General features: G+C 44.1%; 1 protein-coding gene across 2 annotated transcripts in view; it reads left to right on the top strand.

Moving 5' to 3' along the window:
• Positions 1 to 6253, top strand: part of Zbed4 (zinc finger BED-type containing 4) — a 28391-nt gene extending 22138 nt beyond the window's left edge. For both annotated transcript variants that reach the window (XM_041672574.1, XM_041672573.1), the window contains exon 2: positions 991 to 6253. In XM_041672574.1, coding sequence (XP_041528508.1) covers positions 1338 to 4850 — 3513 coding nt within the window. In that variant the 5' untranslated portion in view covers positions 991 to 1337 and the 3' untranslated portion in view covers positions 4851 to 6253. The remainder of the gene's footprint in view (positions 1 to 990) is intronic.
• The last annotated feature ends 9068 nt before the right edge of the window (positions 6254 to 15321 follow it).

The raw sequence follows: 15321 nt of genomic DNA, 5'->3' as shown, positions 1-15321 counted from the left end.
CATGTCTTAGGTTGACATACCTCAGTTAACAAAAACAGTTAGCCAGAATCAGAATTACAGAAGCCAAAAAGCAAAGTTAATACATCTAGAGTCTTTCCCAGAACTATGGACTTTGATGGATTAGGTCTTTGAGTTTTACAGTCTGAATGGTATTTCCATCATGGAGGCAATTGTGCCAAGGAATGGGGCCCTGTTACAGTGCTGCCATGTGCCAATATTAGCTTTTGCAACATTTTTTACGTTTATTTATTTAGTGTTGAGGGTGTGTGTGTGTAGAGCAGGCAGGCCTCACATTCACAGAATGCCTCCTGTCCCCTCCTTAATGCTGGGAATAAAGGCATCTACCACCACACCCAGCATTAATAAATTTATGCTGGTCCTGGTGGTATGCACTTTTAATCCCAGCACTCAGGAAGCAGAGGCAGGTGATTCTCTAGGAGTTCGAGACCTGCCTAGTGTATATATTGAGTTTCAGACCAGCCAGGTCTACATGATACCTCTAAATAAATAAATAAGGCTGTCATATCCTACTCCTTTACTGGTAGGACATTTGGATTTGAATTTGTGTGTTTTTGCTAATTTTGCAATGTTAGGGGATTTCTATTATATGAATGGATTGAAAAATGTCACTAGCAAGGTTTTTAAAAATTATTTATTTATTATGTATACAATATTCTGTCTGTGTGTATGCCTGCAGGCCAGAAGAGGGCACCAGACCTCATTACAGATGGTTGTGAGCCACAATGTGGTTGCTGGGAATTGAACTCAGGACCTTTGAAAGAGCAGGCAATGCTCTTAACCTCTGAGCCATCTCTCCAGCCCACTAGCAAGGTTTTTGACTCTAACTTTCAATCATGGAAATTTTCTTTATCAGTTAGGCTGATTCCTGTGACAATATAGATTTTATATTTATATATATATACACACACACACACACACACACACATATACAGTTCAGTTCTGTGCTTAATTTGATGTCATCTATTACAGGATATGCAAAAGGACTGTGTGTGTGCCCTCAAGATGGTGGGGCTCCTGTCTTGGAGAAGAGAAACAAGCCTGTGCTGCATGTGTTGGTGTACTCACCAAGAAGTACTTGTCTGCAGCGCTCCTGGAGAACTGCACTCCACGGCCTGTGACAGTGTGCTTGTCACAGTGAAAGCCACATGCTCTGCTTTCCGGTGACATGGATGGTCAGCCATAGCAACATCCTAGAAGATGGGATTATGAAAAAGTGAATAAAATCTACTTTGGGAGTCACAAGTGGGTATCATAACCAGTTTCTATTCACCTAAGACATCAGAATGATGAAGCAGCCAGGATAATTATGGTTGGTCATGGAGGATAAGCAGGAAACTTGTCCCAAGGGGGACAGTGATTTTGTTTCTGACAAAGTAAATTTCAAAATAGAAGAAGAAGATGATAATCAAACTCCTTGTCACAGTTTGGAAAGAGTGGACTTTAAAAGTGAGCCAGAGGATATGAGACAGACAGACAGTGGCGACGAGCAGGCAGAAATCAGGGCAACAAGCTGTGCCTGTCAGCCTCCTGGGAAATACTTACCTGCTGGGAGTGAGGATGACTATGGCTCCCTCTTCTCCCAGTATAGTAGCACACTGTACAATGTTGCCATGGAAGCCGTGACCCAGAGTCTTCTTTCTAGCCGACACATAAGCTCCAGGAAGAAGTCTCCAGCTTGGAAGCATTTCTTTATCTCTCCTCGAGATAGTACTAAAGCAATATGCACATACTGCATGAAAGAGTTCAGTAGGGGCAAAAATGAAAAAGACTTGAGTACAAGTTGCCTCATGAGACATGTGAGGCGGGCACATCCCACCAAGCTCATTCAAGAAAATGGAAGTCTCTCAGCAGGGTCCTCCTTTCCCTCTCCCTCTCTTCTGCTTCCACCACAGCCTGCAGATGTGGGAGAGCTCAGCACTGTGCTCTCACCTGTCAAACTTGTCCAGAAAATGGCTCCCAAAATTCCATCCCCTGACCAAATAATGGAAGAGTCTGTGACTGTGGTCCCTTCTGAGGAAGTGTCCTCTGATGTGTCCATCACTGAGAAGTATAGCAGAGAAGAGGCCTTAGTGGGCTCATCCCCCAACCTCTCCATGCTCCATTACGATGACACTTCAGAAAGCATGGCCGAGAGAAACCTTCCCCTTCCCAAAAGCACATCTGGGTCCAGGAGGAGGTCAGCCGTCTGGAAGCACTTCTACCTGTCACCCCTTGATAGCTCCAAGGCCGTCTGTGTCCACTGTATGAATGAGTTCAGCAGGGGGAAGAACGGGAAGGACCTGGGCACAAGCTGCCTCATCAGGCACATGTGGCGAGCACATCGATCCATTGTACTCCAGGAGAATGGGGGCAGCACAGGCATCCCACCATTGTACCCTATGCCTCCTACCCTGCTGCCTGCCCTGCTGCCCCCAGAGGGGGATCTAAACTCTGCATCGTTGTCTCCGGGAAAACAAGTTAAAGAGTGCCCTTCTGCCTCCTCTTCCCCAGACAGGCTGCCTGAAGACCTGTCATCACACCCCAATCCTGGGGGTGTGCCCCGGGAAGATGTGTCCATGTTGTCATCCTCTGATGACTTGGGGGAGGCCTCTGTAGTATCTTCTCCAGAGAAGCAGCCAACAGATGCAGTAAGTCCAAGGTTTGAATCAGGTACTGTCTTCCAGCAAAATAAGAAGGTCATGAGAAGACTGAAGTCAGAAGTCTGGCATCACTTTTCCCTGGCCCCCATGGACAGTCTCAAAGCAGTGTGCCGGTACTGCAGCTGTGTTATTAGTCGGGGGAAGAAGGGGGACGTAGGCACGAGTTGTTTGATGCGACATCTGTACAGACGCCACCCTGAGGTTGTTGGGACCCAGAAGGAGTTTCTGGGTGCAAGTTTGGCAAACTCTCCATATGCCACTTTGGCCTCTGCAGAAAGCTCCTCCAAATTAACCGACTTGCCAGCAGTGGTCAGAAAAAACCATCAAGGTGTGTTTCCTACCAACAGCAAGAAGACCTCAAAGCTCTGGAACCACTTTTCTATTTGCTCTGCAGATTCAACCAAGGTGGTGTGCCTGCACTGTGGCCGGACCATCAGCAGGGGCAAGAAGCCCACCAACCTGGGCACCAGCTGCCTCTTGAGACATCTGCAGCGATTCCATGGCCATGTACTCAAGAATGATGTCTCAGAGGCCACTCTGCCCCGTTCTTCAGGCATCCGGAGGCCTCTGGGCTTGGAGCTTTCAGGGACTTCCTCTTTCCGTGACTCAACTGAGAAGCTCTATGACTCTCACCCAGTTGCCAAAAAAATCACAAGTCTCATAGCTGAAATGATTGCACTTGACCTTCAGCCATACTCCCTTGTAGACAACATTGGCTTTAACAGGCTGCTTGAATACTTGAAACCTCAATACTCCTTACCCTCCCCTTCCTACTTCTCTAGAACAGCTATCCCAGGTATGTATGACAATGTGAAGCAGATAATTATGTCACATCTGAAGGAAGCTGAGAGTGGTGTGGTCCACTTCACCTCCGGAATATGGATGAGTAGCCAGACTCGTGAGTACCTGACCCTTACAGCTCACTGGGTCACCTTCGCATCTGCTGTCCGACCACATTGTGAGGACCACCACTGCTCAGCACTCTTAGATGTGTCACAGATTGACTGTGACTACAGTGGAAATAGCATTCAGAAGCAGCTGGAGTGTTGGTGGGAAGCCTGGGTGACCTCCATCGGCCTTCAGATTGGCATCACTGTCACTGACAATCCGAGCATAGGGAAGATGCTGAATGAGGGCGAACACTCAAGCGTGCAGTGCTTCAGCCACACAGTGAATCTGATTGTGAGTGAAGCTATCAAGAGCCAGAGGATGGTGCAGAACTTACTGAGCATTGCCCGAAAGCTGTGTGAGCGAGTCCATCGGTCGCCCAGGGCAAGAGAGAAGCTAGCAGAGCTCCAGAAGGAGTATGAGCTACCGCAGCATCAGCTGATCCAGGATGTACCATCCAAGTGGAGCACGTCATTCCACATGCTTGAACGGCTAATTGAGCAGAAGAGGGCAGTTAATGAGGTGTCCATTGAGTGTAACTTCAGAGAATTGATCAGCTGTGACCAGTGGGAGGTTATGCAGTCTGTGTGCCATGTGCTGAGACCGTTTGATGCTGCAAGCCGAGAGATGAGCGCCCACATGTCTACCCTGAGCCAGGTCATCCCCATGATCCACATCCTCAGCAGGAAAGTCGAGATGCTCTTTGGGGAGACAATGGGCATTGACACCATGCTCAAGTCCCTCAAGGAAGCCATGGCAAGCCGCCTGTCTGCCACCCTCCATGACCCCAGGTACATCTTTGCCACACTGCTGGACCCTCGCTACAAAGCTTCTCTGTTCACAGAGGAAGAGGCGGAACAGTACAGGCAAGACTTAATCAGGGAGCTAGAAATATTGAATTCTACCTCAGAGGACACGGCCACTTCCAGTGGCTGTGACTCAGGGTCCCCACTTAAAGACACTGGCACAGGGGAGAGCCTGTGGTCACTTGTTGCACCAATAAAGAGAGATAAGAGAGAGAAGCTACCCGAAGACATGGTGCTTGCGTATTTGGAGGAAGAGGTGCTGGAACACAGCTGTGACCCACTTACCTACTGGAACCTGAAGCGGTCATCCTGGCCTGGGCTGTCTACCTTAGCAGTCCGATTTCTGGGCTGCCCCCCAAGTACAGTCCCCTCAGAAAAGCTCTTCAGCACACCTATGGAGGCTGGCAGCTTTGGACAACCCAGGCTCACAATGGAGCATTTTGAAAAGCTCATCTTTTTAAAAGTGAATCTCCCCTTGATATGCTTTCAGTATTGAACTCATGATGGAGCCACCAGGCTGGAAATACGCTTCAGAGTGCTAGCTATGGCGCCAGGGCTGACTCGCCTGCCAGGGCCATGTAGGGACACCAGACCAGGTATCTGGGGCTGCCTGCCAGTTCTCACCATAATATCCACATGTGCCTTACTCCTCCTTCAGGCCAGGTGTCGAGGTGCGTTTTCAGAAGCCCACTAGAAACAGTCTTGGCAATTATGAAATAGGATGATCAGGTTTAATCCATAACTATAAAGGGGTTCTTTTTGTTGGCTTTTTTTAGGGGATAGTAATTTGTTTTGCTAGAATGAAGGGAAGATATAAACAATTTTATTGTGTAGGGTTTTTATTCAGTTGTATAAAACCCACAAATCAGGTGCTGTATTTTAACTAAATATTATTTTAACTGCAACAAAACAGCTTTTGTGGCTGTCAGATGAAACCTGTAAATAGGAGGTGGAGGTTAAGCCATCCTGACTGAATAGTTCTTAACCACCGGCTCCAAAGTATGTCGAGGAGAGAATATTCTGGAAACTGTTTACTGTAACAGAAACCAGGCATTTGAAAACAAAACTGAACTTAGGCATATCATGGAGTATCAGTTACGTGGTTGTTTGGTCACGAGAACTTTTCCATGTCAGGCGTTTGCATTCAGGTTTTACATACATGGTCAGTTAACTCAGAGATACCCCACTTATCATGAACTCCTGGAAATTGGATCCACGTTTTAAAGTCATGCTAAGGGTCTCACCAGTGCATGATAGGACACGTTTACAGCAGATGGCCTGTTGATCAAATCTCCATGCCTCTGATTTATTTTGCGTCTCTACACAATAAAGCTATCTCATAAGAAGTATGCACTGACAACCCCACCCCCTCCGTTTGCTCAGACTATAGCTCAGATTCTACTTTGAGGAGATAGCTTGTTAACAGGGAAAGCGCTTGTTTATTGCAGTCATCAGAAAAGCCTTAGGCATTTAGATTTTTTTCCTATGATAGGGAAGATTCAACTATCACCGGGGTATTATTATAAAATCCCAAGGATATCAAAATGAAATTATCAAATGTCAGACTCCAAAGTTTTTGCTTTAATGTCTAAAGAAAATAATTCATTTTCTCATTCAAATCAATTAAATATTATGGGTGAGACAAATCACTCATTTGCCTCTGACCTTTTAGAAAAAGCTGTTCTTTTGTTGAAATACTGTATGTAGGCTCAGTCTAAATTTGTGTGAACTATGATTTAGTGTATTTATAAATGATGAAGTTGGATTCTGAAATTAAACTTTTTATTTGCGATTTTCTACTGCTGATTGACGCTGGCTTTTTATTTTTAGGATAATAAAACAGGCATGCTTTTATGGGTTGATATATATAAAGTTCATTTGAACAGTGTTTGAAATGTCATCGTAGTCACAAATAGGAGACTGGGGAGTAGGGGCAGCATTCCCATTTTTGATGAAGGTAACGATGATTAGAACTCAGCTGTCACCTCTCCATATCCCCTCTTACCTGATGTCTGTGCATTTATCTTCTGTTCACCAACCTGTTTCCAGACCTCTTGACCTGGAATATGAGTCCTCTGGTCCACCCACTGCACTGTGGCCAACACTTCTGGCATAGGAAGTCTAGTTGGAGGTAGGAGCAAGGAAATAATAGTTCAGCAGATGTTGCTGAACTGTCCGCGGCAGTTGCCATTCTGTTGTTTTTCTTTCCTTTGCTTTCATTTTTTTTCTTTTCAAGGCAGGATCTCATGTATGTAGCCCAGGATGACCTCCTATGTAGTCAAGGATGAGAATGAGTTTAAACTTCTGATTCTTCTGCTTCTGCCTCCCAGGTACTGAGTGGACAAGTATATGTTACCAATGCTTGGTTTTATGCAGTGCTAAGAACAAAGCCAAGAGTTTGGTACATGTTAGACAACTGAACCTGTTTTTCTTAGAATTATATATTTGAATGATAATATAATTAGATTTGGGAGATACTTCATAGATTTTTTTTTCCCCATCCAAAACAAGTCAGCCCTTCTAGATGTGGTGGTATATGTCGGTCGCAGCACTTGGGAGATGGAGGAAGGGATATCTCCAGCTTGAGGCCTGTCTGGGCTGTAGAATTAGACCCCATTCAAATCGAAACAAAAACAGACTAAGTCAGTCCAAGAAACTTGTAGGGTTATGTTTAGTTTTCTCAGTCAACAGTGACTAAGAGCCCTTCTTCCCCCAGGAGCTGAGCTAATTCTGTCATAGCACTGACTCACCTGGAGGATCCAGATCTGGCAAAAAGCCTGTAAGCTTGAGCAAGGATGCCAGACCACAGCCATCTCTAGTGGTCTTTATGCTTTTGTATGTGAAACTTTTTTAGATCACAGGCACATTTTTTGTTTACATATTGTATAAGAGCTTCTGTCGTACTTCAGTGACAGGATGGGATACTTGTGATGTCAACCAGAGGCACATACGTTGGAGATGCTCACAAAGGTTCATTTAGAGTTGTATTGGTGCCTAACCTCACCTGCTATTTTATTCGTGTTTTTAAATTTTCAGCATCACACTACCATAATTCCTACATCACAGGATATAAAGATTGCAGAAAAACATGCATGTCTCAGCATAAGTATGACTTCCTGACACTGAAAGCACCTTTCTCCGAATATACACTGACAGGTGACGGATATGTTTTGATTCCTGGCACCCTTAGTACTAAGGACACTGCTGAGCTATCCCTATCCTCAGTTGCTGATAACCCTGCAAGAGAACAAGTAAGAGCCCCAGTGCTGGTTACCAGTATAGTTTGGCACTTATATAGATAGGTATTCAGTTGGTAGATGGTAGGTATCACTAGAATGTGTGTGTGTTCTCCACCATCCTGCCTTGATTTACCTTCTGAGTTTATTTTCATGTTCCCAGATGACATTTGGAGCAGGTTGTTCCTGGATTCTTCCTGTCTAGCTGGAGTAAGTGTTCTAGTTAGGGTTACTGTTGCTCTGATAAAACGGGCGATGGTGGCGCACGCCTTTAATCCCAGCACTTGGGAGGCAGAGGCAGGCGGATCTCTGTGAGTTCGAGACCAGCCTGGTCTACAGAGCTAGTTCCAGGACAGGCTCCAAAGCCACAGAGAAACCCTGTCTCGAAAAACCAAAAAAAAAAAAAAAAAAACAAACATCATGACCAAAGCAAACTGGGGAGGAAAGGGTTTATTTGATTTACACTTGCACACTGAAGGAAGCCAGGACAGGAACCCAAAGAGGATATGAACCTGGAAACAAGAGGTGTTGCAGAGACTGTGTTGTGTGTATGCACACACACTGCTTACTGGCTTGCTCCCTATGGCTTGCTTAGCATGTTTTCTTACAGAACCCAGGATCACCAGCTCAGGGATGGCACCACCCAAAATTGGCTTGGCCCTTCCTTATCAATCACTAATTAGAAAATACCTTACAACTTGTTTTTTGTTTCTGTTTTATTTTGTTATTTTTGAGACAGGGACTCTGTGGCCCTGGCTGTCCTGGAACTTGGTCTATAGACCAGGCTGGCTTTGCACTCACAGAGATCCACCTGTTTCTGTCTCCTAAGTGCTGGGATTAAAGGCATGTGCCACCCTGCTTTTACAGCCTGATTTTCATAGAGGCATTTTCTTAATTGGGTTTCCTTCTTTCCAGATAACTCTACTTTTTGTCAAGTTAACATAAAACTAGCACAGTAAGTAACAAGCCTTTTATAAAAGCCTCAACAAAACCCTCACTTTGGTCAACATGTCTACCAGTTCTCTAACAACACTGGACTTCATTTGAAGCTGATATTCTTTTCCCTTTCACTTCTGATCACAGCATAGCAGCTGGTGACCAGCTCTCATCACAAAACTTACATATAATTAAAATGATCTTTCGGGGCTGGTGATATGGTTTAATGGGTAAAGAAAAGTACTTGCCACTAAACCAGACAACCTGAGTTTGTTCCAAGAACTCCCAAAGTTTTCCTCAGATCTTCGATGTCCACACAGATGATGCCATGGTGCACACCAAGCTGGGCATGTTCTGTACACCTGCAATAAGAGTGAAACTTTCTGAAAACAGCCAGGGGCAGCTGAGGCTGCTGGATGTGAAAAAACTAGGAAAGGAAGCAAATCCTATAATTTCTAACTTTTCTTCCTGTTGGAACATTTACTGGTGCCCTGTATATGAGACCAAACAGAAGATGATGCCAGAGTTGGCAAGAGGGCCCTGAGCCATGAAACCAATGGTACTTGAGAGCTGTGGAATAACCTCAAACTCCAGAGACAAAGGTCTTAGAGAAGAGAGAATCTTAGTGTGGGCCACATCTTCTGTGTGTACCTTCCCCTAAGGAGACAGGTGCTGCTTCCTCTTATGTCAGAGCCTGCTCCAACAAAGTCAGCTCTGGTACCTGGAGGAGGGCGCAAGGATTGAGGAAATGGCAGATTGAAAAAATTGAGACAGAAAACACAGGATGGATTCAGGAAGTCTGTTGGTAATACCAACCAGCCCCAAGTCTATTTCTTGGCCAGCATATATACTAATTATAGGCAAAAAGCAAATCGAAGAACAGCACAATCAGTTAATCACCTCCCTGCACTGTCCTCGAGAGAAAGAAACAAGTAGCTTCATCTATCCCTTGGGTCCTGCTAGCAGCAAACAGTTTGGATTTTGGCTGGCATTCAACAGCCTGTGCCTTAATAGATAATGTGTTCTCTCTCATGGGCAAAATACTCTTTTCCATGGGCGTAATCAGAACTTTCTCACAGCCCTCAAGTATACTAGAGCAAGCAGAGCAGACAGGCTTGAACTCATGACTGTTAAGACAAAATGGACTCCAGATGGAAACTGAGTCACATGTGGGCTACCATAGTCTTGGACCGCTCTGAAGCAGAGGTCCATAAAAGCTAAAGAGGCAGCCTGAAGCAGGTGACAAACCAGTTCCTAAGTGCCTGCCACAGAGAAGCCCCAGGGACTCTAGGTGAGACCCTCAGGGCGGTGAAGGTGAGCAGATTTTATGAGCCTGTGGTGCTTTAAGTCACCAGCCATAGCTGCGCAAGGATGACTTGCCCGCCCTTTCAATGGAAGGACAGCTTCTACAGCTTCACATCTACAATTTGACTCAATAAAAACACCACTGAAATAAAAACCAAATGCTAAAAGGTAGTAATAATAGGTAATAGAAACAGACACTTGATCCAAACACTAGAGTTTTCCAATTGAGTCTTGACTTAAGATGAATTACACCTAAGCTGGGCAGTGGTAGGCAGAGGCAGGTGGATAGATATAGAGAATGAGTTCTAGGATGGCCAGGGCTACACAGAGAAACCCTTTCCTAAAAAAAAAAAAAAAAAAAAAAAAACAAAAAAGATGGGTTATGCCCTGACCTGTCAGAAGCAGGAAGTGGGATGTGAGCTGAAGGTGTGTTTAACATTAAGCTGCTGAGGGTAAGAGCAGCCGAGCCTTTAGAACTGTCTTCTCGCCACAGGTGGACTGCTGCAGTGAGGACTGAAAACTTTGAATCCAGGTCAGTTAGGTGTCTCGATTTCCACAGCTTGTCAGTTGCCCCCTTCTCAGGCATATCTAGTGGTCTGGGGGTCTCCGCAGCCACCACAGCCAGCAGAATACCTATCTGTAAAAGGCAAGAAAGTAACTTGGTTCAACATGACTGAGTAACTGCTACTGATTCAAACTTTGGGAGTCTGATCCCAAGTAGTTTTATTTAGGTGTATTTAAACACAGCGCAATCTGGTGAAAATGTTCCTGTTGATAATTAACAGAATTCCGTGTGCACAAATAAAGCTTAAGGCACAACTATTTTGAAACTCTTTGTAAAGTGCATATGGTGTCTTCCATAAAGATGGTTTTCTAGGTTGATTATATGTGACCCCTTCCATACAGAAAGGTTCTGTAGATGGATAAGTTCACAACAAGGGTCTGGGGGAGGATCCAGTTTAATCTTGGATCCACATAGATATCGCAAAGGTCACCAGGCTATTGCCTACATTCATTTCCAGCCTTCTGAGAGGGTAACAGGTTATACATTCCTTCTTTAAAGGAACAACCCTGTGTCTTTAACATTACTTGTTCCCTGCTTGTCTGGTCTTCCACATCTTAACATTCTCCAGCAAAAACAAGATAGTCAAGTAAGTGAGATCCTGCCAGCCACAGGTAAATGTGGCCACCATTGGCTCCTGGAACATAAAGGGAAATGTGTAACTTGAGCACAGACTTGCACAATGACCTTTGGCTGGTCTGACCCATGACCCGTTCACAGCACCAGGCTGAATGACACTCAGCTACAACTCAACATCCTCTTCCACCTTGCAGATTCTAGTATTAGAGAATGCAGAAAAAGCCTCTCCCGTTCTTGTCAGCTTTTTAGTGTTTTTTTTTTAGTCTGTTGTCATATTTTTATTCTTTGTGCTTAAAAAGCCTTTGTTTTATTAATCTTACATTTATCTAATATATTTTCCTTTATTGTATAATTGATTTTCTCCTGATCTTTTCCTTACATTATTTTTAATATCTGGCTTTGTTTCCCATGTCACATTTCTTCTTTATTATTATTTTACTCTTTCACTTGATGTTATTTTTGACGTTTTCATTTCTGTGGTTATTGGTATATTTGTCTTTGGTTGAGTTTGGTTGTATTCCTCTATCTGTTTTTTTTTTTTTGTTTTTTTGTTTTTTTTTTGTTTTTCGAGACAGGGTTTCTCTGTGGCTTTGGAGCCTGTCCTGGAACTAGCTCTTATAGACCAGGCTGGTCTCGAACTCACAGAGATCCACCTGCCTCTGCCTCCCGAGTGCTGGGATTAAAGGCGTGCGCCACCGCCACCCGGCCCTCTATCTGTTTTGGTTTGGTAGCGTTGCTCTTAGTTTTCTCTCAGTGCTCCTGACAACCGAGCCTCAAGAGAAAGCTGCTAATGAGGAAGACTCCCAAGTGAAACCGGAAGAGAGAGCTGCCTACCTCCCAGGATGTGAACTGTAGCTTACAAACATGAGAAACATGACAAACCAAGGCAACATGACTCCTCCAAATGGTGAGAACTCTTCAACAACTAAGACCAAAGATACAGAGATTTTAAATTGCTAGACAAATGATTCAAGAACAGTATTTAAAATGATAGTTACCATAAGGGGGATAAATGAAGTTAATTCAGAACTGGACAAAAAAGTCAGCTGTTGGGTCAAAATTAGCACAGGGCCTGTACCTCAAGGCCTATAGGACAGAGAAAAGCCTGGCTCAAGTTTGAGTGAGGATGAGACAGGAAAAATTAGGTAGATGCCCCTCCAGCCAGAGGGAGGGTTTGGCTGCCTCTCATTGAATGGAGGTACCCCTACATCACACCATGTCACTTAAGTTATATAAGCTGATGCTCACAGCAATAAACTTGCTTGCGAGTTCCTGCTTGACTCCCTATCACGTCTGATTGTCCTGCATTGTGGGGCAGAATGTGCACTTATCTTTCCCTGGGGATTAAGGAAGCTCAAGAAGCCAGCAGTCAGCAACATAAATGAGAAATTCAACAATGAAATTGGGAGTTTGAAGAAGTAAGCAGTATAGCGGTATATTATTTGTGTTTTAATAAATAAAGCTTGCCTGAAGGACAGAGGGCCAGGCTCTAAAACACCTTTAACCAATTCTATCCAGTCTTTAGGGATAATTCTATTACAAACTGATCATGAATCTAACATTTGCTTCACAGACCATAAATGCATGCCATATGAGGCTATGACTTCCTTGAATCTCCTTAACATTGGTACAGGAGTCCAGTTAGTTCTAACAGAGTTTCTGTCATTTGGCAACTCCTGTAAGGTTACTGGATATATTAAGGTTGGTTGGTTGAAATTCTTAGGCTGTTCCTCTCTGTTCTTATAGTGCAATGCTGAAATTTGTTCTCCATTAAATTCCTCCACACCTATATTTTAGCACTCAGATTAACCAACTTTTTTAGTGATAAGATAAAAATGATAGGGCTGGAGAGATGGCTCAGAGGTTAAGGACACTGACTGCTCTTCCAGAGGTCCTGAGTTCAATTCCCAGCAACCACATGGCTCACAACCATCTGTAATGAGATCTGGTGCCCTCTTCTGGCATGCAAGCATATGTGAGAGGAACGTTGTATGCACAATAAATAAATAAATCTTAAAAAAAAGACAAAAATGATAAAGCTGATAATGTTTACAATTGATATTACATAAACTCCATTTAAATTAGAGATCCTCTCATTTAATCATTCCATTTTCAAACTATCATATATACAAAGACCCAAATCCCTCCATTGTAATAGTTCTTCCCATTTTTTAATGTGGGGGGGGGTGTAAATCTCCCTCTTTTAACTAATTCCTTCCTTTAACAATCCCCAATTGTCTTACCAAATCTACCGGCGATGTTGATGAAGATATGAAGTTTATTGCTGCTGCTAAGAACAGTAAATGCCTGAATGGACTTCAAGGCAGCTACCTAGTTTGACAGCAATCCAAGAAGGGGGTTCAGGGAGAGCCCACAACCTATGGTGAAGAGAGAGAGTCGTCTGAAAAAAAAATCACAGATGATTGTTCTGAAAAAGCACGTGATTGGTGATTGTATGTATTGGAGGGGGGGGCAGTTGGCTGCCTGAAACCAGAACCAGTCAGCCTAAGGCAGGTGACTCCTATGGTGTTTGGAGCCCAGGTGCTTCTGGAGTTTGGGTGGCAACTGGAGACTGTTTCAGAGAGGCTACAACAGGAAAATCCCAAACTCACTCAGAGGTTTGGGGAAAAAGAAAAGAGAGCCTAACCAGGTGGTGCTGGAGCCCCATGTGCAGCTACAGCCTGTGCCGGTAGTTTAAAAGCCACAGGTAAATGGCTTTTTCATGAATTTGTACCCCAATTGTTGGGCGCCAATTGTAGCATGAATAATAAAAACCCAGAGATAGATACCTGAAGATTAGAGAAGCAAAGCATCCAAGCCACTAGAGAGCTCTTACTTCTATGTAATCTTCAGACTAAAAGAGCGAGTTCCTGTCTCACCCCACCTTATATTCCTCTTTAGTGCTAGGATTAAATCCGTGCACCACCACTCAGTCTCATGGCTCACTAGTGTGGCTGCTGGGATTAAAGATGTATACCACCGCCAGGCCTGTATGGCTGACTAGTGTGGCTGTTTTGTGTTCTGGTCTTCAGGCAAGCTTTATTTATTAAAATACAAATGAAACATCACTACATCTCTGCCTGTCTTTACAAAGATAAACAGAAACAATGACACTAATGACCAAAAAGAGGCTAGGTGTGCTGGAACACAGTCTCAGAATGGAGTCATATAAGGGGAATTCTGAGTGCTTGTGAGAAAACGCCAAGAAAACAATCTTGTGACCTCCATTTCTTTAAAATCACAGAATTGTTCTTGGAATGAGCTTTTGTGCACCTCCCAAGTGTAGCAGATAGGAGTGACTTTAGACAATTCGTTACACCTGGCTATTATAGTTTGTATACATGCCTCTATGAAAAAGCATGTGTTTGTCATGTGTGCTTATTATGATTGTAGACTTTACACATCTTTTTTTAAAAATATTTATTTATTTATTATGTATCCAATATTCTGTCTGTGTGTATACCTGCAGGCCAGGAGAGGGCACCAGACCTCATTACGGATGGTTGCGAACCACCATGTGGTTGCTGGGAATTGAACTCAGGACCTTTGGAAGAGCAGGCAATGCTCTTAACCTCTGAGCCATCTCTCCAGCCCCACATGACTCTTCTTAACCCTCAGGGTATAAACTGCCTGATGTTCTGAATCAATTTGGCTGTTGCAGATGTTAGTCTACCTCATTTTCAGGCTCTATCCCCTCCCAACCCCCGCCAAGTTCCACTACCTTTAGAGTGTAAGCAGGGATGAGAAGGAAACCTTCCTGTGCTTGCCTCTAGTAGTGCTTTGATCCCCAGCACAGTCATGCTCTACAAGCTAAAAAATGATGGGAGTATGGTAAAAGCTCATAAGACTGAACGCAAAGAGCAAAGGCTTGCACACACACACAAACACACCTTATCTGCACTTCAGATGGAAAACAACCATACCGAGGCAGGGCAAGGGCCATCCCAAGAAACTTACCGACAGTGTTTCACACCCAGTCATGGGCAGGGGAGTGAACTGCAAACAGATCTTGACCTCCCTCTGGCAAGTTTGTTCTGTGCAGCAAACTGCACAGTAATTCCAGAACTACTTAGTGTGTACTTTTGTTACTGAACAAAGTACCAAGTGTATGGATACTGCCAAGAGCCACGATTTTTATTGTGGAAGGGGATTGCACTATCGTGGCATGGAGGATGAGAACAACTCCATGACATGGGATGAACTGTATGGGTATTGGGGCTGAGGACAGAGTTTAGTACATGCTAGGCTAGCATGCATGAGACCCTGAGTTCAATCCTCAGGCCTACCAAACAGGTAGTATAGATATGGCCCATGACTGTCCATACATGTTCATGTGTGCACATGCAGGC

This window comes from Microtus oregoni, unplaced genomic scaffold (genome assembly GCF_018167655.1).
Source record: "Microtus oregoni isolate MIOR12 unplaced genomic scaffold, Mior012 000022F_ref0000154, whole genome shotgun sequence".
In the NCBI taxonomy this organism is placed as follows: Eukaryota; Metazoa; Chordata; class Mammalia; order Rodentia; family Cricetidae; genus Microtus; species Microtus oregoni.
The sequence above is the reverse complement of the archived record's forward strand: the minus strand, read 5'-3'. Positions and strand labels throughout refer to the sequence as shown.